The sequence below is a fragment of the Morus notabilis genome, unplaced genomic scaffold (assembly GCF_000414095.1).
Source record: "Morus notabilis unplaced genomic scaffold, ASM41409v2 Scaffold182, whole genome shotgun sequence".
In the NCBI taxonomy this organism is placed as follows: domain Eukaryota; kingdom Viridiplantae; phylum Streptophyta; class Magnoliopsida; order Rosales; family Moraceae; genus Morus; species Morus notabilis.
The window spans coordinates 114,997-139,378 of record NW_010364641.1 but is presented as its reverse complement, the minus strand read 5'-3'; the positions used below and the strand labels follow the sequence as shown (position 1 = coordinate 139,378).

General features: G+C 31.1%; 2 protein-coding genes across 2 annotated transcripts; both read right to left on the bottom strand.

Moving 5' to 3' along the window:
- Positions 1 to 2,546: 2,546 nt before the first annotated feature.
- LOC21390614 lies at positions 2,547 to 3,535 on the bottom strand. Its single transcript, XM_010106841.2, has 2 exons — positions 3,198 to 3,535; positions 2,547 to 3,050 (listed from the first exon to the last, which is right to left on the bottom strand). Exons 1-2 carry the CDS (start codon positions 3,446 to 3,448, stop codon positions 2,837 to 2,839), a joined length of 465 nt encoding a protein of 154 aa, XP_010105143.1. The 5' UTR covers positions 3,449 to 3,535; the 3' UTR covers positions 2,547 to 2,836.
- Positions 3,536 to 22,252: 18,717 nt separating this feature from the next.
- On the bottom strand, positions 22,253 to 24,078 carry LOC21390613 (protein DETOXIFICATION 55). Its single transcript, XM_010106840.2, has 2 exons — positions 24,024 to 24,078; positions 22,253 to 23,770 (listed from the first exon to the last, which is right to left on the bottom strand). Exons 1-2 carry the CDS (start codon positions 24,075 to 24,077, stop codon positions 22,253 to 22,255), a joined length of 1,572 nt encoding a protein of 523 aa, XP_010105142.1. The 5' UTR covers position 24,078.
- Positions 24,079 to 24,382: the final 304 nt, after the last annotated feature.

Here is a 24,382-nt window from a genome sequence, read left to right as displayed (position 1 = left end):
ATGTTATGTGAGAATTTTTTATTGTAACAAAAAAATTAAATGTGATTATTTTTGAGAATTTTTTACTATAACAAAACTTAAATTCTAACATCGAATCAGTGAAAAGAACGAGGCCATTGTAAACAAATTTTGGCTGTACTTTTTGCAGCAATGTAGAAATGTAGTTCTTTATGCCTTGTCGTTTTGCATTTCAAATGGATGAACACTTTGTTCTCTAAAAAAAAACCTCTTTGTCAGAGTTGGGACTTGACATTAAGCTTCTAAATGGTGCAAAAAAGTGATGCTAGGGATTAGGGGAAGAGGAAATGTAGACAATATCTTTTTTTTTTAAAGAATAATGTGTTAGTTTATCAATTCATCCTAAAAACTTAAGCTAAATTTAAGCTGTTAAGAAGTATACCAATAATAGTTTTATACTTTAACATTGTCCCTCACGTGTAGGCTGGACAATAAGCAATCATGTGAATAAATTAATTAAAAAGCCCAACACGCGAATATTTAAGCCCGAAATATATTAAAGACCCAACACATAATGACAATTTAAATGGAGATAAATAGTGCAATTATAGAAAGTTAAACTCAATACTTCCCGCTTTGATACCATGTTAGTTTACCAATCCATTTTAAAAACTTAAACTGTTAGGAAATGAGTTAATAATAATTTTATACTTTAATAATATGGTCATATATTTGCAGACATTTAGTTCATAAATTTATTATTATGATTCAAAATTATTTTTATTTTACGTGTATATTTTATTAAAAAAAAAATTATAATAAATAATAAATTATGATTCAAATCCTAATACGATAATTTAAACCATAATACATAATACGATTGATAATAATACGAATCTCCCCCGCACACTAATTAGTATGGCCAACAAATAGACATATATATATATATATCGCAAAATGTCGCATCGAATGGCATCCTAAACTCAAGGCTCATTCGATACTACTTCATAAACTGAAGCTGCACTCCATATTAATTCGTCTTGTTTGACTTAATGGTCATTAATAATACGGTGAATATATTACAGCTAGTGAAATAAATTTACCCTTCCCCGTACTATTAGATAAGTATAAGTCTCATCATGAATGAATGGACATATTTTTTTATCTAAAAAACTCAAAAAAAAATAATTTAAACTCTAATTTTATTTAAATTTACGTTTTTTTAAATTTTAATTTTATTTAATTTTATTTAACTTTATTCAAATTATAATTTTAATTCAAATTTAATTTAAAAATTATATTTAAATTACACTCTAAAAAAATAACCCTTTTAATTTATTTTATTTACCTTTTGGTAATTCCCAACTTTTCCATGATGTAGAGGCAATTGTTTATTCGCCTCCTTTTCTCTTTGCTTTTGTCTCTTTTGGTAAATAGTAAAAGCTTTAATGGTCGAAACGACCAAAATCACCATGAGTGTTAATGAGGTATACCCACTTAAGGACAAAGTATTTTAACCCCCAACACAGTTCAAGAACAGAATTGGGGCTGAACTAAATATTTGCTTTATTGGACCTACTCTCTGTCCTATAAGTTGTGTAAATTCATGAAAAAAATAAAACAACAGTAAATAAAAAGAGTAGAGACAAAATTAAAACGGTGGTTAAGGATAAAAAACCATTCATTACCCATCAGTAATATAACGCAATAGTGCCACACTGTAAATATTTGCATTTGCAAAAGGTAAAAGTACAACAAGGAATTAAAGTAGAATGGCCAAAAATAAAAGGGTAAAAAAAAAAAAAATCAGGAAAGTGACAAATCAAATGAGGACTTTGTAAAAATAACTCAATAAAAAAATTTTATTAGTAAAATAATTTTTTTAAAATTTTTATTTATAAAATAACTACTTTTTACAAAGTGGTCCTTCTTCATAAAAAATAAAAAATGTCATTTTATTAGAGAATATTTGATAGAGAAATTCGTTCGCTGATTCAAATAATGATTCATGATTCGCTACAGTATTTTCTCTCATAAAAAATTCACGTAAATAAAAAATAATTCGAATCGCATAGTTTAAATTCTCCAACCAATCGAATTTCACTTTATTGGATAGTCATTCTAACATATTGTCCTAAATTTCAAGAGCCCCTCTAAAAAAATAAAAAAGTATCAAATCAAAGGGTCTCTAGAGAAATATTAAAATCCTTAGTTCCTTTGTGGCAACCATATCTTTTTTTGCCCATTGGGAGTCTGGGACCATGACATTGTTCCCAAGTACTAATTCTTCATTATGTTCTCCACTATAGGACACACTGTTCCCCTCAGTGCGCAATCTAGACATTCCCTCCATAGCACCTCTAAAATACGCATCACCTTAAAACACTGATTATTTTTTTTTTTAAGTAACTCAAATCTATTTTTGTTATAATAAAAAATTTTAAAAAACAAATCACATCAAAACTCTCTCCCATCTTAACTTAAATTAAAAACTACCTAAATTACCGATCAACACTATATTACCACACGACTGATTTTTCAAAATTTGAAAAGAAGAAACAATAAAGGCCAATCAATGAACTAACAAAAAGTTAATCAAAGATTAATCACGCCAGGAAATAACATAAATGCCCTTTAACTGTCACAAATTCCCCCGCTAATCCTTTCCTCCATCAAGAGCCCACAGATTATAGATGTGTAGTACGCAGGGGGTGGCAAAAGAAGTTAAAGGACTCTTTTGTCTTCATACCAGGAGGCAAAAGCCGCAAAACAACATAGGGACATCAACGTCATTACAAATTCAACCAAGGGTAAAACCGGTAAAAAAAACTTCCCAAAAAAAAACCAATTTTAATTTCCATACTTGTAACTTCTCTCTTTAGCAGGCAAACCCACCCGCTTTGTTCCTTGCTCCTTTGCGGTGACGAGAAGATGAAGATGATGAAGAAGAGCACGATGATGATGATGATGAAGAAGAAGAAGAACTGGGTTTTATGGCAGCCAATGAACAGTTATCTTTGAGAATACTTTCTTCATCGTCCATGAAAATCTGCCTGCATCTACACTCCACGCTGCAAAAAGCCCTATCTCCCCTAAAAAAAAACCAGAGAAAGAAATAAGCTTTTGACATGGAAAAACGACAAACAAACCAAAAACACTATCTGGGTTTTGCTCTAAAAAGTAAAAAAAGAAAAGAAAGAGAGAGAGAGAGGAGAGAGAGAGAGAGAGGAGAGAGAAACCTGTACATGTAGATGTCTTTTCCGGGCAAGAGCTTCTGGTGGCAAAGAAAGCATTGTTCCAGAAAAGTTGGAGCGAGAAAAGGCCTGTTGTTGACGTTGTAGAGAGAGAAAGCTGACTTGTTGTTCTTGTTGTTGTTGTTGTTGATGATCATGGTGGTTTTGTTGATAACTTGATGATTGATGATTTTCTTGTTATTAATACTACTACTACTACTCTTTTGGCCTTCCAATACTATGCTTAGTCCCACCATATTATCTCATTCTCTGTTTTACTATTCTTTTTGTTTTCTGTTTTGGTCGTGGAGAAGAAGGAGGAGGATGAGGAGGAGGAAAGAAGAGAGAATTATATGTTAATGCAATGTGTATTTTTGTGTGTTTCTTTTGGGTGTGTTTTTGCTGTAAATTTGAGGAAAATAAATAGATGAGAGAGAGAGAGGGGGGAGAGAGAGAGAGAGAGAGAGAGAGGAAATGCTACGGGAAGGGTGGGACCCTACAGCTATGGGGGAAGCAGTAATAAGGACGATTAGCGTAGCGAACGATTTGACTCCTATCGCTGCTTAACTGCCACGTACCATCTGTGAGTTTCCATTTCATTTTCCTCCTTTTCTTCAACTTTTTTTTTTTTTTTCTTTTTTACCTTATATTTTCTACTGCTTTTTGTCTTTTTGTGATTAAGCTTCAATTGTTTTTTTTATTTTTTATTTATTTTTGTTATTGCTCAGTGCATTTTTTTTTGGTAGTTATAGCTTAGTGGATTAATCCTTTGTGATTAGTAGCGCCAATGGCCCTTTGGTTTGGAGTGTTGTGTGTTGCATCATGCATGGGTTCTGTGAACTCAATTTCCAAATGCATTTGGACACAATTTCTAAATGCATTTGGACACGACATGAATGCACAAGTATTGCATTGTTTTGCCCCTTATAAAACTAACACTTTTTATGTAAATAAATTTTGGATGAGTAAGAATTGTGTTACTAAATTAATAGAGTTTCTTTGTTAGTTTACTCTATCGATAGTCCTAATTTGTTATCGTTAGATTTGATTAAAATCATATTAAATTAAAAAAATATACAAAATAGACAGATTTAAATACATATCTAACGATTAAAAAGTAAAAAACTACTAATAATTCATTTTTACAGTGACTATTAAATAAAGTCTCTTTTTTAATATGATTCTTTATAATGTTTTCTTTTCGGTACAAAATAGACAGATTTAAATACATATCTAACGATTAAAAAGTAAAAAAACTACTAATAATTCATTTTTACAGTGACTATTAAATAAAGTCTCTTTTTTAATATGATTCTTTATAATGTTTTCTTTTCGATGATTTTGGTTTCTAACCTTTTTTTTCCTGTTGACTATGAGCCTTGTCTCAAATAACTCACCTTAAAAACAGCAGGGATATACGTAGAATATTTAAGCCCCGTTTGATTCGCTTGTTTAAATTTTATTAGTTTAAACTTTTTGATTTGAACAGAAACATTCAAACTGTATGGTTTAATTAATTGTAGTTTGATCATTGACATTTGAATATGTAGTTAAAGTTTTAATTTAAACAAGAAATAAAATTTAAATTTGTATTTGATAGGTGTAAAAAGTAAAGAGAGTGTGCACTTTTTATTGTTCAAAAATAATTTAAACGGTTGAACTTGAGGAGAGAATTAAACTCTAAATTAGGTCATTTAACTCAGTTCAAATGAGAAATATAATTTTAACTGCATGCTTACTAAACGTCAATTTAAACTGTGTCCACTCTTCAAATTGAGTTAAACTAACTAAACTAATAAAACAAACAGACGTAAGACATTTCTAGAGAATGGATTTTCGCTGTGATGTAAATCGAGGTATTTGGAAAGGCAGCCCGTGGTAATAAAAGCCTCTTCATGATCATTCAGAATTATGCTATACTTAACTACAAGTTATAAATTATTGTGGTTTGATTAGTCCTCTTAACCCCGAGAAAATATGGGATGTGATGTTGAACGAGAAAATAAGGTTTGTTGGGATTATATTGTGGTTGGTATATTATATTATAAAGTCATATTGTTTATTTTGATAAAATTACATATGGAACTATCATTTGGAAATTCATTGCTCCTTATTTTCTTGGTTAGGAAGTAATATTCTTAATAAGCCATCTATCCTCCATTTCTTGAGAGGGCATTGTCATGCATGATAAAGTCAAAGAAATATATAAATGTATGGTGATATGTATTACTCTTTTTGGTTTTGCATCAAAACATGTACTGGTGGTGGTTTTACTAGCTAGACGATAAAATTAGCATAAAGTTTTGGAAAATAACACGACAAATTAGGAATTGAGTATAACTTTCAAAAAACCATAAACTTTTGAACCACCAAAATGATGTGCATTAATTATTAATCGCAAAGAAGCTTAGCCCATATTCTTTCCCCCACCACCAGTACCATGATAAAAAGTTTGAAGTATTTATACAAAACAATCGCTTTTAAACTCTTTAAAATTTGTCTTTAATTTAATAATATTATCAATGTATTTATTTTATGGTTGTTGAAATAATATTGTTTAAAATACATCCTTTTTGTGTGGATGGTTTATGAATGGTTAACAAGAGATAAAAATGTTATTACTACGAGTTATTTTACAGACTTATTTGCAAATTATATTACAATTTATCGAAAACTATTTTTTCAACTCTTGCATAATGGGCATACACATAATTAACTAACAGTTTTGTTGTCGATAAATGAATATTTGCATGGCAATATTCCAATTAAAGGGTGCCTTAAAAAACAAATTAACTACAAAGGTCCCATATGAAAAGAACCTTTTGCACATTTGTTTTGGACATACACACAATCCTTATTAGCCTATACCTATTGCCTTTTATTCTCAAATATATCATTTTTTTTTCCTTTTTATAGTACTATTCTATTCCTAAGTTTTCATGATAATTTCCAAAGACAAGCCGACGCATGCATGATTTGCTTATTGGAGGAGCATAAGCTTAGGAAGCTCTATCTAACCTATAATAAAGCAAGATAATTGTTTAAAGAATTTGACCTTGAGAAAAGAAGAAGGTACAAGGAAAAGAAAGATTAAACCCTCATTTTTTTGCCACACTAACCCTTGCTTTCCTTTTCATGCTTCTCAATAATTCATGCATTTACATATATTATTATCCTATCAATCTTTTCCACTACGCGGCACGCTAACTAGAGGTGAAAATGAATGACATATATATATATATATATATATATATAGCGGCAGATTTAATAATATATAATTATTTATTTTTCATGCCTTTAATGGTAATTTGCTTAATTAGGGGACGTTTAGTAAGGGAATTCGTACCATGATTCGAATAATAATTTATAGTTCGATACAGTATTTTTTCTTAAAAAAATACACGTAAATTAAAAATAATTTTAATTTCATGATTTTAATTTATGAACTAAACGTATCATTAGTTTTAATTTAACATACGCTTCATTGCTTTTACTTTTGTGCCTTATCCGTTAAATTTTATATGTTTATCGTGAGTTACAAAGAGTACATTTATATCAAAAAATATTATATGTAAATATCGTAGGAGTACCAAAAATAAGATATTAAACTAGTATCTTGTGCATATAAATAATAATATTAAACGAACAAAATAAGAAAAATTATCCCAATCTCCAAAATTAAAGAGGCAGAAAGACCCATCAAGTGAAGAGGAACAGGTGTTTGATATTTGATAAAGATGGCGAGTTTTGTCAACAATAGGCAACGCAAACCAAGTAAAAATAGCTTGGTGAAGCTGATAATCACAGCCAAATGACTAGGAAATAAATTAATAAAGAAAAATAATATTTGTTTTAGATAAAAGGAAAAAAAAAAAGAGAGATAAGAATGGATTGGAGAGAGAGAATGGGGAGTAATGCGGTGTTGCGAATGAGGAACACTGGCATTGAACACGTGTCACGTCTTTTGGAGCTTGCGTGGACGTAGCGATCCTACTAGAGTGGCCAGGTGTTTTTTTTTTTTTTTTTTTTTTTTGGGCTACCCTATTAGAATGACCAGTTTACAAAGTGATTATCTAGCTCTAGAGTGTTCATTAAATCTGTTAATCCGTCTAATACGTATAATTTAATTTCATCTGACAGATTGAATTGAAAAAATTTTAGATTAATTATGAATTGAGATTTTTTGAATTTGAAATTAAGAATTGAATAACAGATTAAGCATTTCTCAATTCACATAGTATATTACATATGTTTTTTAAATATTATTAAATATAAGTAACATATACAAAAAAACTTTTTATCCATTTTTGACAACCAATTGATGCTACTTCTATAAATTTAGGAACCGAATGGAGCGCTTAGAACCTAGAAGAGATTTGTTTTAAGTGGGAGTTTCTCTAGTGTTTTTTTTTTGGTTGAAAATATTGATATTTTCTATTTTTTTAGTAGTTAGATTTAATCAAAATTAAATTTTATTAAAAAAATATGTAAAATAAACAAATTTTAATATAAATTTAATAGTTAAAAAATAAAAAATACCGATATTTTTATAAAAAAGAAAATATCAAAAAAAGTCTCTAAATTTGAGGATGAAAATGGAATAAAAGGATAAACAAGTATTAGTTGTTGTACAGAGATTCTTATTGTACAATAACGCCAGGTGGCACGGAGCTACCAATCTATCACCGCCGGATTTACTATCACCCCTTTTTTATGAGTACTTTCGCTGTTAAAATCTTCATTAATGGTTGTGTTAATTCACTCTTTTATTAATGCTGTTCATTTATTTGAAGGAAGCGATCGATGGAGAGCACTATTATTTGTGGTGTACGTACGTTTTTGGTAAGATACGTATCAGAATTGAAGCAACACAAACATTTATTTAAGTTGATTGGTGAAAGAAGTAAGTTTCTCGGGTAGAATTTTCTTATTGAAGGTCGGTTTTTTATCGTTAAATTTTATTAAAATCACATCAGTTTAAAAAAATATATAAATATAAATTTAACGATTGAAAATAGAAATTTTCAAGTAGTTAATTTTTCATAACCTAAAAGAAAAGAAAAAAAGATTTAAGAGCCTTTGTATGGTATATATGTGTGCATTTTTAGTCAAAATACATTAAAAAGGACTCAAATATGTTATTCAATTTTAACGTTTTAATTGATGTCTAATTAATTAAATCATGTCACATTATGTAAAAAATTTAAATTACTTTTTAACTAATTTTTTTTATGCTTATCATAAGATGATATGATTTAATTAGTTAAACACTAATTAGGATAAAAAAATTGAACAACAGATTTGGATTCCATTAGAAATACACTTACAGAATTTGATACAATGCTGACGTTTAAATCAAAGGTTTTTTTAATGCAATATAGAATTATCAATAGAGGGTATTTTGTTTTTAATGCAATATAGAATTATCAATAGAGGGTATTTTGTTTTTAATGCAATATAGAATTATCAATAGAGGGTATTTTGTTTTTAATGCAATATAGAATTATCAATAGAGGGTATTTTGTTTTTAATGCAATATAGATATAGATTAAGATTAAAGCCGCGAAGATTAAATTAATCTAAAGCCAGCTATTAAAGTGAGTCAGAATACGAAAGCAAACTCTTCTGCGAACACTGTCATATGCACGTAAGCATTGTCATGCAAATTACAAATAACACCGTTTATCCACGTTGAATGTTGTCGTTTTGTCGAGGAAAGGAGAAGGGGTGGAAATTTTTTAAGGTAGCTACAAATGATGGTTTTTATTATTTTCTTTTTCTTTTTCGTTGAAGTATTTGATTAGGTAAATAGAATATTTACTCTACTTATACGGAATTGTTTTCAACAATCAAATTCTTATTAAATTTTATTATCACTTTGCACATACTTATTTTTTATGAAAATTTTAAATTTATGGTACGCAGAAAAGATAGACAGACTAACTAAATCGGTCCTTAATATATAGAGAGCTTTTTTTGATAGGATCAGAAAAATAAATTATTGATAGTTATAAATTTTTAACTGTAAAATTTGAATTATAAATATGCATATTTTTTTAAATATGATGTGATTTTAATTAGATTTAGGCATTATTCACTTTGTAAATTTGAGTTTTTAATTCAAATTAAGATGTGATCTTTTTTTAAAATTTTTAACTGTAACAGAATAAGTTAGATGTGATATTTTTTAAAAAATTTTAACTATAAAAATTTAAAACTAAAAATTTAAATCGGTAAAATAAAAAACAACTTTTAACGGTTTTTAACCAGTCCAACCTCAAAAGTTACTTATAATAGGCCCTGTTCATTTCGCTGATTCGAGTTTAGAATTCGAGTTTTGCTACAGTAAAAAGCTCTCATAAACAATCACATTTAACTTTTTTAGAGAGAGAGAGAGAGAGAGAGAGAGAGAGAGAGAGATCGGTAGATTTGAGTGATCGGCCAATGTTGTGCCGCGTGGATGCTGAGTAGGACATGAGTGAGGTTTGAATTTGAGAGTAAGCTGAGAACGATGGAACCATGAGGCCTTGAGGTGTGCGAATGACATGGCCTTTTTTGACCCTGTTTGGTGGCACCACTTTTATTTGTGTCCAAAAACATGCCCCATTGGCCCTGGCACCTGATTCCTCCTTTCAATCAACTTTTAAATTATTGTTCAACCCAGAGTGAGAAACCAAACAACTAAACAGACAAACAAGTCCTTGTTGTCTGTGTGATTGCAACTTGGCAGGGAATTCTTCTTAGATACTTGCTTTGTAACTAAAAAGCAGCTTTCAGAGTGGGATTTGGGAACAAACTAAAGTGATTTTTGAGATATTTTAAGCACAAAAGAAAAAAAAGAAAAAAAAGAAAGTGGGGGGGATTGGGTCGCAAAGGCAGTTTATGACAATGAAAGTCCATACTAATAATTGGACTTTTCTTTTCACACACCTATTTATTTATTTTTAAGGTTTTTAGTCTTTTTGAAGTCAATTCTATTTTTCAATCTCTGTTATATACTTGTCGAGCGGATTGAGTCGAGGAGATCAAAAAAATTAGAGTAGACGATGGATCAAATAATCAGAAGGATAATAATAAGACCAAATAACGTACAAAACCAGTAGAATTTTAACAACTATTAGAAGGTTTGATTTATTAGCATATCTCGGAAAATCTCAATGAAACTTGCTCATTCCTTATCGAGAGGCCGCAAATCAGTTACACTTGACCATACATAATTAAAAAATGAAAAAAAAAAGAGTGACAGAATTAATGATATTAACATTTCTTTATATATAGAATAGTGAAAAAAAATAGTTGGTAAAAGAATTACAATATTCAATTTCTTTGATTATATTACAGATTGGATAGTGGGTGTTATGTTTATGTGGCATAAACACACATTTTGTGACATGAATTACAGCTAATTGTTGTATTCAACGAAGCATTATTATGGTCCCCATGTTATGGAACAAAACCCGAAAGCCCAGGTTTAAAGTTATTAGCTCTTGTCCTAACTTGTTCTCTCTCTTCTTATGAATGGACTTGTTGAGAATGAGGGGCCTAGACCAAAACAACCCAACACTTACAATGGGCCTATATTTGGGTCTTTGGACATTTAAATTCGGGAGAAAGAGGAGAATAGGCTAACGGCGAATTAAAATTAATATATCAATAATTTACATAAGTTAATAAATAGGTTAAATTACTATTTTTGTTCATAATTTATCTGGTATGAACCATACCTTGACAAGTTATTGTCCATAACTTATCTGGTTATGAACCATAACTTGACAAATTTATCCATAACTTATCTAGTTATGAACCATAACTTAACAAGTTTGTCCGTAACTTATCTGGTTATGAACTATAACTTGACAAATTATGACTTATTAATTTCTATAACTAAAAATTGATTTATATACTTTATTAAGCTTTTCGGCCTATTTCCTACTTTAAATTCTCTTATACTTTTTGCAGTGAGTTTCTTTTTTCCTTGTAGGGCAAGGTAGGTGTACATATGATGTATTTTTGGCCACGCCAGTGAGTAATATGGTTGTCCATTAACTGTGTTGATAGATGAATTATTGCAAGTACTTTTTTAAAGGCATATGTATTATTTCATTTCTACTATAAGGAGAGTTTCGTGATAGGATAAAGAATAGAAAAAATTTCGACCGCAGGTAGAGAATAATGATGAAGCATCGAATTTTCATCAAATTTCACTACTATTTCTTAATCTGATATGATTAAGATATAATCGGACAATTTTAATCTGTATTTTACTAGTAAAATATGTTTTTCATACCTTTCTACATATTATTACGTCTCGTTCAGTTCGTAGATTCGAGTTTTCAATTCGAGTTGAGATGTGATTTTATGTAAGAGCTTTTAATTATAACAGAAAAAGTTAGATGTGACTTTTGTGAGAGCTTTTAACTATAACAAAACTGAAATTAAAAATTCGAATCGGTAAAATAATAGATTTCTTTTCTTTTGCCTTAGTTTATTTCCTTGTATTGAACTTTTTCTTTGAATGATACAACATTCTTATTTAATAGGATTAATTTCACAAATGGTCCTTGAAGTTTACTCTGAATTTCAATTTGGTCCCTGACTTTTCAAACGTCTACAGTTGGCCATTGAGTTTTTATTTTATTTTAGTTTCAGTCTTTCTGTTAACTAGGCTTTAAAATTTGACGGAATCTGTGTAAAATAAGAACTAAAATGGGAAACAATTAAAATTATAGGATTATATAGAAATTAATTTTTATTTTTTTGTATTGTTTTAGTCGCAAACTTCATATATTTTTAATTTTGGTCCCTAACTCTCATAGATTCCGTCAAATATTCAACACAAAACTAACAGAAGGACCGAAACTGAAATAAAATAAAACCTCAATGACCAATTGTGTGAGACATATTCAAAGTCGGGGACCAAAGTTAGTTTCCGAAACGATTTTAGATACGAAAGCGTGTATTTAGCAGATCGTGTATAACAAAAATTTTCATAAAACTTTAAGATATTCTATAGATTATATCAAATTATGCATGAATAAATTAATCAAATTAGTTTATTTACTTAGCAAACAATTAGGTCGATAACTTGAGTTTTTTGACCATGAATGTTCCTTGTTCCAAGCTAGTTTAGAGCACCTGAATCTTCCTCGTCAATTTCTTAAATCTATGAAGACGTGTATATGGGTACACCTGAAACAAAATTGGATTAGTAAATAAACACTTAAGTGTTTCACGAACACCAACACATGCATGACGTGAAATTTAGGAGAAAATATTTCCTTTCCACACACTTCATAATTCGGCCACTATAGTTGGAGAAAGCAAAAATTATGTTCTCCAATTTTCTACAATCTCTATTTATAGAGTAGTAGTCAGACTCCGAGAAGAAGTCTAATCTTTATCTCCAAGATAAAACTTGATAATAATCTCTCACTTCTAATTTGATTTTGAAATAAAATCCACTCTCCCTTATCCACATGCTGGCCAGCCACCACAGGTAGATTTATAACGCCCCAAAGAATTAAATGAGATTAATTGAGATAATTAAGATTTATTAGTGTGCATATTCTGATTCAATTAATTGATTATTAAGTAATGAATGTTTCTGACGTGTAAATTTAAATAATTTTAAGGTATTTAAATATTCTCAGTATTTAAATTTTTACTCAGAAGTGTGTATGGGCATATTCCTGGACTGTCATTTTAAAATACTTGGACACCTATTTTCTTTTTTCCTTTTCCCTTTTCTTTTATTTTCTTTTATTTTCTTCCTTTTCCTTTTGCTTCTCGTGCACTCTCTCTCTCTCCTTCACTCTCTCGTTCTCTCATACTCACTCCCTCTCTCCTGTTTTGCTTCAAAATCAACCGGATCTCGAACCAAGGAAAGATTTAAAGAAGTTTTCAACGTCAAGAGAAGGATTCAAGGTAAGATTACTGGAAGAACCTCTCTTGAATCTCAAGTTTTTTCAGATTTAAAAACTTACTTTGGTTCAAAAAGGATTTCTATGGATTTTGAGTAAAACTATGGTAGAAATTAGAGATATTGGGTTCTTTAGACTTGATTTAGTACCTAGAACCTGGATCTAGTGGTTGTCCCTTGAGATATTATGATTTGGGACTGGATTTACAGGTTTTCAGACTGATTTTATGAGTTTTCTCGCACTGGTGTTCTTCACTAGTCGACCTGTGCGGTCGACCGGATTGCATTGGCCTGACCGGTCAACCTGTCCGGTTGACCGGATTGCACACCACCAGTCGACCGGTGGTGATGCACTGTTCTGTCACCGGTCGACCGGTGTACACGGGGTTTGACCCCGTTCGGCCTGAAAATGTTGTTTTGACATCTGTTTTTTAGGAGAACCCAAATTAGCTTCGTTTGGGGACCTAGAATGAATGGATTAGCATCTTTAATCCATGATTTGAGATTAAAAACCCTTGGAATGATAATTTGAAACATGAAATTGATTAAGACACACTAATTAGAAATCAAAGGATATGATTGAGACTGAATTACTTTAGGAATGAGAATTTAATCCTAAAGTATTGTCTTGTATCAGTGTTGGCTGAAGACTCAGATTGAGTGGCTTGAGGAAGCGGAAGCTGGAATAGTGCACCGCTAGCCACAGGTTTGATAATTACGAGGTAGGATTTCTTACCCTTTTCTTTGTGAGCCTGTTTTCAAAAAGGATTTTGGCCTTACAAATGTTTTAAAGAAAAATGGGCTTGTTTGCGAAAGAAAAGTATTTAAAAACCCATGGCTTGTGTAGTTCATGGTACCCATGGCTTGTTGTAGTACATGGGACCATGGCTTGTTGTAGTTCATGGGACTCATGGCTTATGTAGTTCATGAGATTATAACGAACGATTTCATAAAGTTTAATGAAGATTTCTTAAGATAAGAGATCTTGCGAATCGGTAAACTGGCTGATGGCCAAGATAGGATGTGGAGAGTGCATCCTTGGAGGCAGGACCCGAAACCCCGGGGGTATGGCTTGTGCACGTGGTTGTGTAAGTAATTTATCATAGTATAAATTACTTGTTGATGCTTGTAATACGAATATATTTTCAAATATATTTTCCTTTGAGAAAAATGATGTGAGGTTCCGGCTGTTATGTCGAGGCTGAATGTCTTATTTTATTTACTTATACGTTTATTTATTTACATGCTCATTTATTTATTCATTTATTTATAAAGTTATTTCAAATTATATCCTATTGGGTCTTTCGCTCACGTTTTATTATTTTATAAACACCCTTCATGCAAACAAGAGAATATAAATAAAACGGGCTGTGAGAGAATGAGAGAGAATGAGAGAAAGAGAATTAGAGAAGCTAGGGTTTTATCTTAAAAAAAAAAAAATATATATATATATATATATAGATTAATAAACGGGTCGGTTTGTGTCGTGTCGTGTCGGCCCGTAAGAATTTGTAAACTCTGATATTTAGATTTCTAGACTGTGGATGATGTCTGTAATGTCTTATTACTTGTCATGTATGTACGGTAATGAGATCCTGTGGATATGTCTTGTAATTTATTTTAATTGAGTGTGGGGCTCGTTGGGAATTTCCCTTACTATCATGCGCTTAACCCCCAATCGAGCTCCACGTCACCGACCTCTGCTTCAACTCATTTATCTCGTGTCGTTTTCGTATCGTTTCATCGTGTCGTGTCCAAAATTGCCGGCCCTAAAGTAAAGAATAGGGCAAAATTTTTACATTTATCCTGTAGTCCAATTTTGACTCAAATTCAAATTCCAATTTAAGTCAGACTTAAATTAATTTGAATTTCAAATTGGACAACTTATCAAATAAGTCAATTGGATAAATTGGAGAGCAAGCAACTAAATTTCAGAGGGATTCACACAATGATAGGCATTCACACAATGATGGGTGTTCACACTATGTGAACACCTTCACATGTGTGTTCTAAAATTTAAATTTAAATAATCACATATTTAATTAATTAACAATGATCAATTAATTATCCTTGAGCGTTTTATTTTAGATCTATAATTCTAAAATTCTCATTTTGCCCTTAGTGTCTTGTAGGATTACAAGGACGATGTAAGGATTCATGGACCTATACTATAATTTTGAGCTCTAATAAAATTAATAATTAATTAAACACTTTAATTAATTAATTAATTAATTATATTAATTTTAAAATTTACTCCACTATAAAGTTAGAATTGCACTATCGTAATTATAGACATAAATTACTTCTAAATTGTGAAATGTCCATTTGATATAGTCATTACATATAGATCAATCCTTCATCAATAATTCATAATTAGAGTTAGATGAAATTCGTTAACCTCTCTAATTACATCTTTTATCCTTGAGTACCATTGATTCTCTAATGGATAATTATTCATAAAATAAATTCATGAATCGGAGCTCGTACTGGTCTAAGTACCGAATCAACTCTTAAAAGAATTATTTATCCATCTCGTATAATAACATTCACAGCTACTCACTTCATCATGTCTCCAAAATATATAGAATAGGATTCAGGATCTGAAATTTGTACCAAGTAAATCAAAAGACATAAATCCATAAATAAGAGTCTGTTAATAACTCATGATTGAGGATCATTCTAAGAAATGATCAGAAATTCATATTGTGTCCATGTCCCTGTTCCACATAATCTCACTATGCGTAATACACTCATTCAACATCTCGTTATATTAACAGCGTGGATAACACTGTTCCATTTTGAATGAGAATGACATATATTAGTAATGTTTTAATTAAAAATTCTAAACTTTAATTAAATTAATTACAAACATCATTTTAATTGTTATCCTCTCACATATAATACTTATATACAATATTTAAAGTCACATAAATAATCATTAAGTTTTCAGTGATATTCATTAAATATTCATTAATATATGCACATAAAATAATAAATAAATTATTTTATTAAATAAATAATAAATATTTTACTATATCTCATGCTTTTAAAATACTATTTCTAATAGAATTGAGAGAAATCTCAGGGAAAATTAACCCTATTTAATAAGCAAAGGGCAAGAAATAGAAAATTTCCAAATCACAATCCCTAGGTAAAGTGGGCTTTAATATCTGAATGTTGCCCAAAAAAATCCTAAAGTCCAAGATTTACGTACAGTTGGTCTACATACAGATAAAGCCCACATATGGTCCTCCTTCCGTTAAAGGAGGTGTTTAATTTGTATGTTTTGAGGGATTATGAATCTAGACTTAATCGTATGTTTGAGGGATTATCATGAATCTAGACTTGATCCAATAAAGCTTACGCTTTTACTCATAAGTGCAACTCTAATCATGCTAGTTATTTTATGTTTTTGGCTAAAATGATTAATGATTTAGCTCTTTTTTTTAAATCCTTTTCTTTTTTTACTTTTCTTCACTCTTAACTATTAGCTAAATAGTTAGCTATTTTGAAGAATACCTATAACTAACATGGAGAGACTAACCATTTAATTTTTCATATTATTTTATTCTTTTAACTATAATAAATGCAAAAAGTTATTTTTTAAATTTAATAAAGTTATTTATATTTTAAATTTAATAAATATTAAAATAATTTATATTTAGCTAAAATATGAAATATAGTTGGAGTGAATAATCTAAAAAATTAATAGTTTTTTTTAACCATTTTAGCTAAAATTTAAATAAATTTTAGAGAGTTTCTTTCAAGATGTTCTAAAGCAGTTAACTATATATATATATATGCATATATTATATACATATATTATATATATATATATATATAGACACACATATTCAACATTCAATAGCTTGGTTCTGTTTTGTTTTTAGGCGTTCTCTGTGTATTGGTGGTGGACGCCTAACTAGTTTTTAATTTTTCTTGGAAGTATTGCCGTTTGAGCAGTGTCAAGCTACCACACAAATGGTTGGATCCGTAAACAAGCAGTGTATAGATTAGAAGCCAATAATGGTCTACTATTGTTTTTCCAAGAGGAACATCCTAAAAGAGTTGTCAAAAGAATCTTGCCAAAGAGTTTCTCTCAAATTTTTGGTTTTCGATCAAACATAAGGATCCATGTGGGTCCAACTAATTAAATGGCCCGCTGATCTTTCTACAGCTAAGAAATGGTCCATCCCGGCATGCATAAAATGTCTTCAGCATGACTCATTTTCAGAATTAGGCAAACAAATAGTTCACCGAATATGGGAAACTTTAGTGATGAGGAGGAAAAAAAAAAAAAATATGGCGGTGCGCAATTTTGCCCAACTAAATCGTATTAGAATCACATCAGAAAAAATATATAAATTGATGAATATATAGTAGTCTAAAATTTTGGACAATACCAATTATAAGTTTTTTTTTTTTTTTTTTTTTTTTCCTCCTAAAAACATCCTCTAAATTAATATATATTCTTTGGAGGATAGGTATCAAACATTTGAACTAAATTCTTGAACCGGAGGCTTATCATACATGTAGTTTGAATTTTGATCTGTTGGCCTTATCGGTCTGATGCTTAGGTCGCATCCGAACTACATTGTAGAAATCCTCGAAGTCGATGGAGACAGTCAAGAAAACAGAAAAAATAAACGCCATCGCCAAATCATTTTCGTGTCTTAATTAATATCTAATTAATCATATCATGTCACGTTGTGTAAAAAATTTAAATTGTTTTATATTAAATCTTTTGTATAATTATTATGTAATGATGTAGTATAATTTAATTAGTTAGACACCGTTTAAATACAAAAAATTGTACAGAAGATTTGGATCCCCATGTGAAAGGTATGGAAATCTGAAACTATATAAAAACAAGGTGGTTACCGTACACGTAACAATTACATTGGACGTGGCATTTACGTATCTTAGAATCACAAAATATGAATCATCTGAGCATTGTCAGAAAAAGAAAGTGACAGAAAGCACTTCTATTTGGACCACGTGAGAAAATATTAATTACAAATTTGCAATGGATCTTCATAATGGCTGTTAGTTTTCTTACTTGATATGTTAAGTTAGGGACCGGACGAGATGGCAGAATATATGATCTTATAGAACAAAGCCAATTTCGTATCCTTATTAATTATAATTCTAATTGAATATGTTTCTCTTGTCCGATGGCTACATACAGATCACTCTCATGTAAAGTCTTTTTCTCTATATGAATTAATGAGGAATTATATATATATATATATATATATATGAATGAGTTTTTAATGATTATGTCTGCTCGGTAGAATATTTGATTTTTATAGAACAAACCCAATTAATTTCGTATCCTTATTAAATATAGTTCTAATTGAATAAGATTCTCTTGTACCATAAATTAATTTCGTATCCTTATTAATTATAGTTCTAATTGAATATGAATCTCTTGTACCATGGCTACATACCCTTATGAATTAATGAGGAATTATATATATATATATAATATGAATAATGATTACGTTTTCATGGTCACCATCAAATATAAAAATTTAATAATGTAACGTGATAAGAATTTAATTTCATTAATTGTCATAATATTTTTTAGTCACCTATTCAACTTATTACAATATTTAACTTGGCCAAACTGCTCTTCGATTGTTCATGCGTTTTAGGTATGTACGTAACCATAGTAATAGTACTATCTATTATCACGCATTATATATGTGTATATGTATTCAGTAGGGCCAAAGCTTTATACTATATATATATATATTAATTATTGCTTTCAGCTTAATCCACAGCACTTCTAATTTAGAAAATTCCACAAGGCTGCAAAGGGGAAACTATTTATATTGGATTTTTGAAAGTAAAATATTTTCTTAAAAGTTTTTTACTTCGTATTTTGAGAACTACTCATTGTTTAATCTATATAATATGGAGTGATTGCGGATTTTGGATACCATGAATAATAAATTATCTGTAGTATGTCCAAGTACAAAACTGGCTTCCAACCTTAAGATGATCGTATTCACACTCACACACACACACATATATATATATATATATGTATATATATACACACACATGTTCATGTATAGTCACGTGTTATTTTTCGTGTATTGTCACGTTCAGGTCGATCTCATGCAGCATTATAATTATGTCATGATCATTCACGTATATATATATTGGGATCAGTATATAAATTGTGACTCAGAAATTCTCTCTTGGGTGTGGTCCAATTTTTACTCAAGAGGAAACCCCACCAGGATCCTATGTATTTGATGTTGATGGCAAAAATTCTCTCCTTTTTTTCATATAAATTATAAGCATGCAAGTACACAAAATATATTTCTCATTATTTTGTCATGTGGACTTTCCTTGTTTAGTTGGTGAGATAATTATCTTGTTATGCTTTATGAACAAGAGTATCTATATAATAGTTATATATATGTGATCTATACATCATGACAATAAATAATTATTAAAGGAATCAAACACATAAGACCAGTAAATAAAATAATAATAATAATAATTCATTGCTCGATGAAGATCATGGGCTCTATTTTATATTTGAATAAGATGTTCTCTTTTCCTCTCTTGTCATTTACTAAAAAAAAAATGTCATACATGATTCCTTTTTTGGCCTTTTAGAGATAATTAAAGACTACTATATGAAATATATATATATATATATATATATATATATAAACAAGTATCAGCCCTATAGTTATTAAAATATTCTCTTCTTTTTTGCCGGCCAAGACCTTTGCACCGTTTTCCAATCGCGCATGGTTTTTATATATAAATCTATGTCCCTCATCAACTTTTTTTCTTTATGATCGCAGAAATGTTAGACCAGCAGCTGCCGTATAAGCTTGTCTTCCATTTGAGAAGAAGAATGACTTGTTGTATCTCTTTTCAGCAACAAAATTCATACGCAAATTAGGTTTAAATCATGTCCACACGAGGCAGCTTCTATAGGTGAGTTAATTTCAACAAAACGACCTGTTGAAAACATCACACTAGTGTTTAGTAATAGAGTTTCAAAGCCTAACACATAATATGCGGGACCGGCACATGCCTAGTCTAAAATGGGAACATAACTTCCACATATATATAGAAGCAATATTATTATTTAGAAAATTAATTTAAGAGGCCTATTAAAAAAAGTTGTTGATTTTGTGTGATATCTATTCTTTTTGTCCAAAAATTAGGCATCGTTCATTTCGCTTGTTGGAGTTAAGAATTTGAGTTAAAATGTGAATTCATGTGAGAGAAAATACTATAGTAAAAATAGTTGAATTTAAATTTTTGTGAGAGAAAATACTGTAGTAAAAAACTTAATCAGTTATGATTTGAACTACTGAAATGAAAGAGAATTTGTGATTGATTAAAACCTTAGATAATGATGACCACATTATTATCACGTAATCATGTGTAGTACGTAGTACTATTATATTTTTACTGTTAACATATTTTCGTAACTTTTGTACTGTTCGTAAACATATATGTAGCAATAATTTATGATCATGAAAGTGAAGTTGTGAACTGTGGTTTTATGGAGAGAGAATTAGCGCCACAGTATTAAAGCATTGTCAAGTTGCCATCTTCATGATTTTACTGTGATCAAGTAATATATAAATATATGAACCGTGTAGGTCTCTGTTTTCATAGGCAGACACAAAAAACTGTTTTATCAATATATATTTCAGTCCAATGGGATTAATTAGGACAATGTTGACCGAAAATAACATATAACTTTTGTACTTTTTTTTTTTTTTTTTTCCCAAAAAGCACTTTTGATTTCTCGATTAATTTCATCTATTTTTCGTTCATCTTTTTCTTTCTTTCTCTAATATTATTATTATGATTTCCACACGACCGGTTGAAGAAGATTGGACTATACTACACTACACTACTCATAATATGGGGGTGGAACTAAATGCCATCCTCATATGACATACTAATATAACTAAATTCTGATATTGGAAATATATATATATATATATATAATCATATTATTTTATATAATATATATATATAAATATAAATATTAGCGCTCGACAGTGATGTTTCTAGGTTTTAATTATTGATCAAATAGGGGTGTTGGGCATGTGTTCTCGCACATGCATGTTTCTTGGTGGCACACATTTCTGTTTGGATATTTTTTGTGTAACTTTTTCTTTCAAGATCTAGTACAACATGATGGGTCCTATATAAGTGTTGGGAACCCCCATTATATCCGGTCCTTAATTAATGGGCTATTCTATTTCGGATGCCATATTCAGATTATGCAATTAAGCAAAACAGTACCCTTAATTTCTTCGTTTTACAAATGGCATAGCTAAACATGTATACTTTAGCTGTCACCTAGCTATGATACATATTCCGCAGTGAAGAACCAATGTATATAAAATAATTGAGCTTATACACACTTAGACCAAAAAAAAAAAAAAGCAAACATATTTAATTCAAAATATAATGATGTTCCAAATGTTATATATATATATATATATATACCTTTTGTTGTAATAAAGTAAACTCTTAATGAAAACTAATTTGAACATGACAATGTTGTAAATAAACGGAAAATTCACGACACACCAACTAATTATAACCACTAAATGTATTCAAAATATACCCGTATATGCTATACTAGTGTCTAGAAAGTGGTTTTCCTACTTAAATGTTGTAATTTGGTATGATACTAAATTAGTAATGTATGGTGCCCTTACTAGTTACTAAGTATGTATACATATGTGCGAATGAATGGTTGAAAATGTATGTGTGTGTGTGTGTGTGTATATGTGTATGTATTCAATGCATTTAAGCTATAGTTAAAAATGGATTTGAGTTTGGTTAGCTAGGTAACGAAATTTTGGCTAATTCTAATCTAACAACGAAGAGATATATCATGAGATTAGTGGGGATCTCTAAAATTTGAAAGAGACAAGAGAGGAAAGAAGTACATGCAAATCATATAACCAGAAAAGCAAACATATAACTAGAATATAGAATCATCAGTTTGTTTGACATATTATCCAAATTATAAGTCATTCTATTTTCGGTATAGAAAAAAAAAAAAAAACAGAGAGAACGTACATTCTTTTCTTACTTTCGAATCTAATTAATTATACATCATTATCAAGAACTAACTTTAATTTTCGTCGATCAGAAATGCGACACCCTCTTCACAACATTTAAGCACTTTCTTATGGTCTGCATGGTCAAATACATGATGATCATGATGATCACGTCCTCTTGCCACCAACTCTTTAGCCTTGGCCGATTCTCTTTCCCAGTCCGTCTTGTACACCACAGTTAGTATGGACACGACGCAGGCGATCTGAGCCGCGAGAAGACCATAACATAGCCCCACAAAACCTAGTTTCCAGACAAACCCCAGAACAACAGCCACCGGAGCTCCGACGAGGTAAAAAGCGTAGAAGTTAATGGCGGCCCCTATGCCGGGCCTAGCAGTGCCTCGGAGAATCCCGCAGCTCGTCGTCTGCGGGCAATTCGCGAGCTCGCAAACCCCAATTATGGGCAAAACCAGCGTAGTCAGCTCCAAAACCTCGTGATCTTGGGTAAAAACCCTCCCCCAAGGCTTTCTCCCTAGGGTGGTCCACAACAACCCTACTAGTGAAGTAATTAGGGCTAACCCTACTGCCACTATGGCGGCAAGGCGAGCCTTGTTGGGCCGGCCCGCGCCGAGCTCGTTGCCTATTCGGGTCGAGACAGAAGCACTTAGTGAGAATGGCAAGGTGTACATGAGAGCCGTGGTTTGTATAACAATGGCTGACGTCGCTAGGGCAACCTTGGGATTAGGAAGATAACCGGCGAGAATGGTCATGAATTCATACCACCACCACTCTAAACAAACGGCCAAACAACTCTGTATTGCTAATCTAATTAGAACCCCCCAATTTTCCCATATTGTTGCGGTGGTCAAAAAAATGTTAGGCCACGACTTGGGAAAAAATGGCGTATTGATCATCCAATTATTGTTGTTGTTACAAGAATAATCCTCCTGCTCCTTAGGGGTATAACTACTAAAGTAGAGGTAAAATAAAAGAAAGAAGAGGGTGATGAAATTTGTGAGGAAAGTTGAGATGGCGATTCCTTGGACGCCAAGGGAGAGTTTGAAGGTCAAGAAAATGGTGATTGGAATGTGGAAAAACATGGCTAGTAAATTGGACCACATTAGAGGCCAAGTTGTGCCCTTGCTACGGAGAAAAATGCGCAGCGGGGGGAGAAGGCTGTTAGCTACAAGATCCGGGATGGCGAATCTGCAATACAAGCTTGCTATTCTTGTTATGTCTTGGTTTTGGCGGAGAATTAGCATCAAAGGCTCTAGGTTGAACCAAAGCAAAGCGATAGGGAAGGAGGCGAAGAGTAGGATTAAGACTGTTCTCTGGAGGGTGAGGAATGCCACGGCGTAGTTTTGTGAGCCGAAGGCCTGGCTGCAGAGGGGCTCCATGCCCATCGCGAGGCCCGAGAGGACCGAGTAGCCGGTGATGTTCGTGAAGCCGACCGCTAATGCGCCGCCGGCGAGCTCGAGGCTTCCCATTCTCCCCATGCACACGACCATCACCATGTTTCGGAGATAGTTCACGAGGCTCATGGCCGCTGTAGGGAAGCCTATGTCCGCCGTTGTTTTTAGCTCCTCCACCACCTAGAAAGATAGTTATGAGAATTAGAAGAAATGGAAATAAAAAGTAATTGATGAAAATCTGACAGTAAAATTATTTTTTTTCCTAGATCTGTTTGTAGAAATATGTATATATATATTTTTTCTGTTTGTGTATAAAATAAAGTTTTTCTGGAAAAGAACGTAGTGCGATCATGAAATATTATAAGGATTAAAGATGATGATCAATAGACTTATAAGAATTAATATATATATATATATATATATATTTTTGTACCTCTGCCATTGTCCGGTACTTTTGGAACTTCTCTTCTCCTACGTCTGCGACCATCTTTTTGTTTCCTTTGGTTTTCTTCTCTTGTTTAATTCTTGTGACTTTGAGAGAGAGAAGAGAAGAGAGAGAGAGAGAGAGAGAGAGAGAGAGAGAGAGAGAAGGTTCAGAGAAGGGTTTGAACTTAATGCACGAACGAGAAGGGTTCTTATAATAAGTTGGGAGTGGTTGGGCCAATTTCAGTACTGACATAATTTCCTGTAGTGGTATTGTTTAAACATATCATAAAGCTGGGGTAGAAGTTAGTATTTATCGTTCATTTTATCAATTTTAACTTTTAGCGTTAGATTTTTACGGTTAAAATT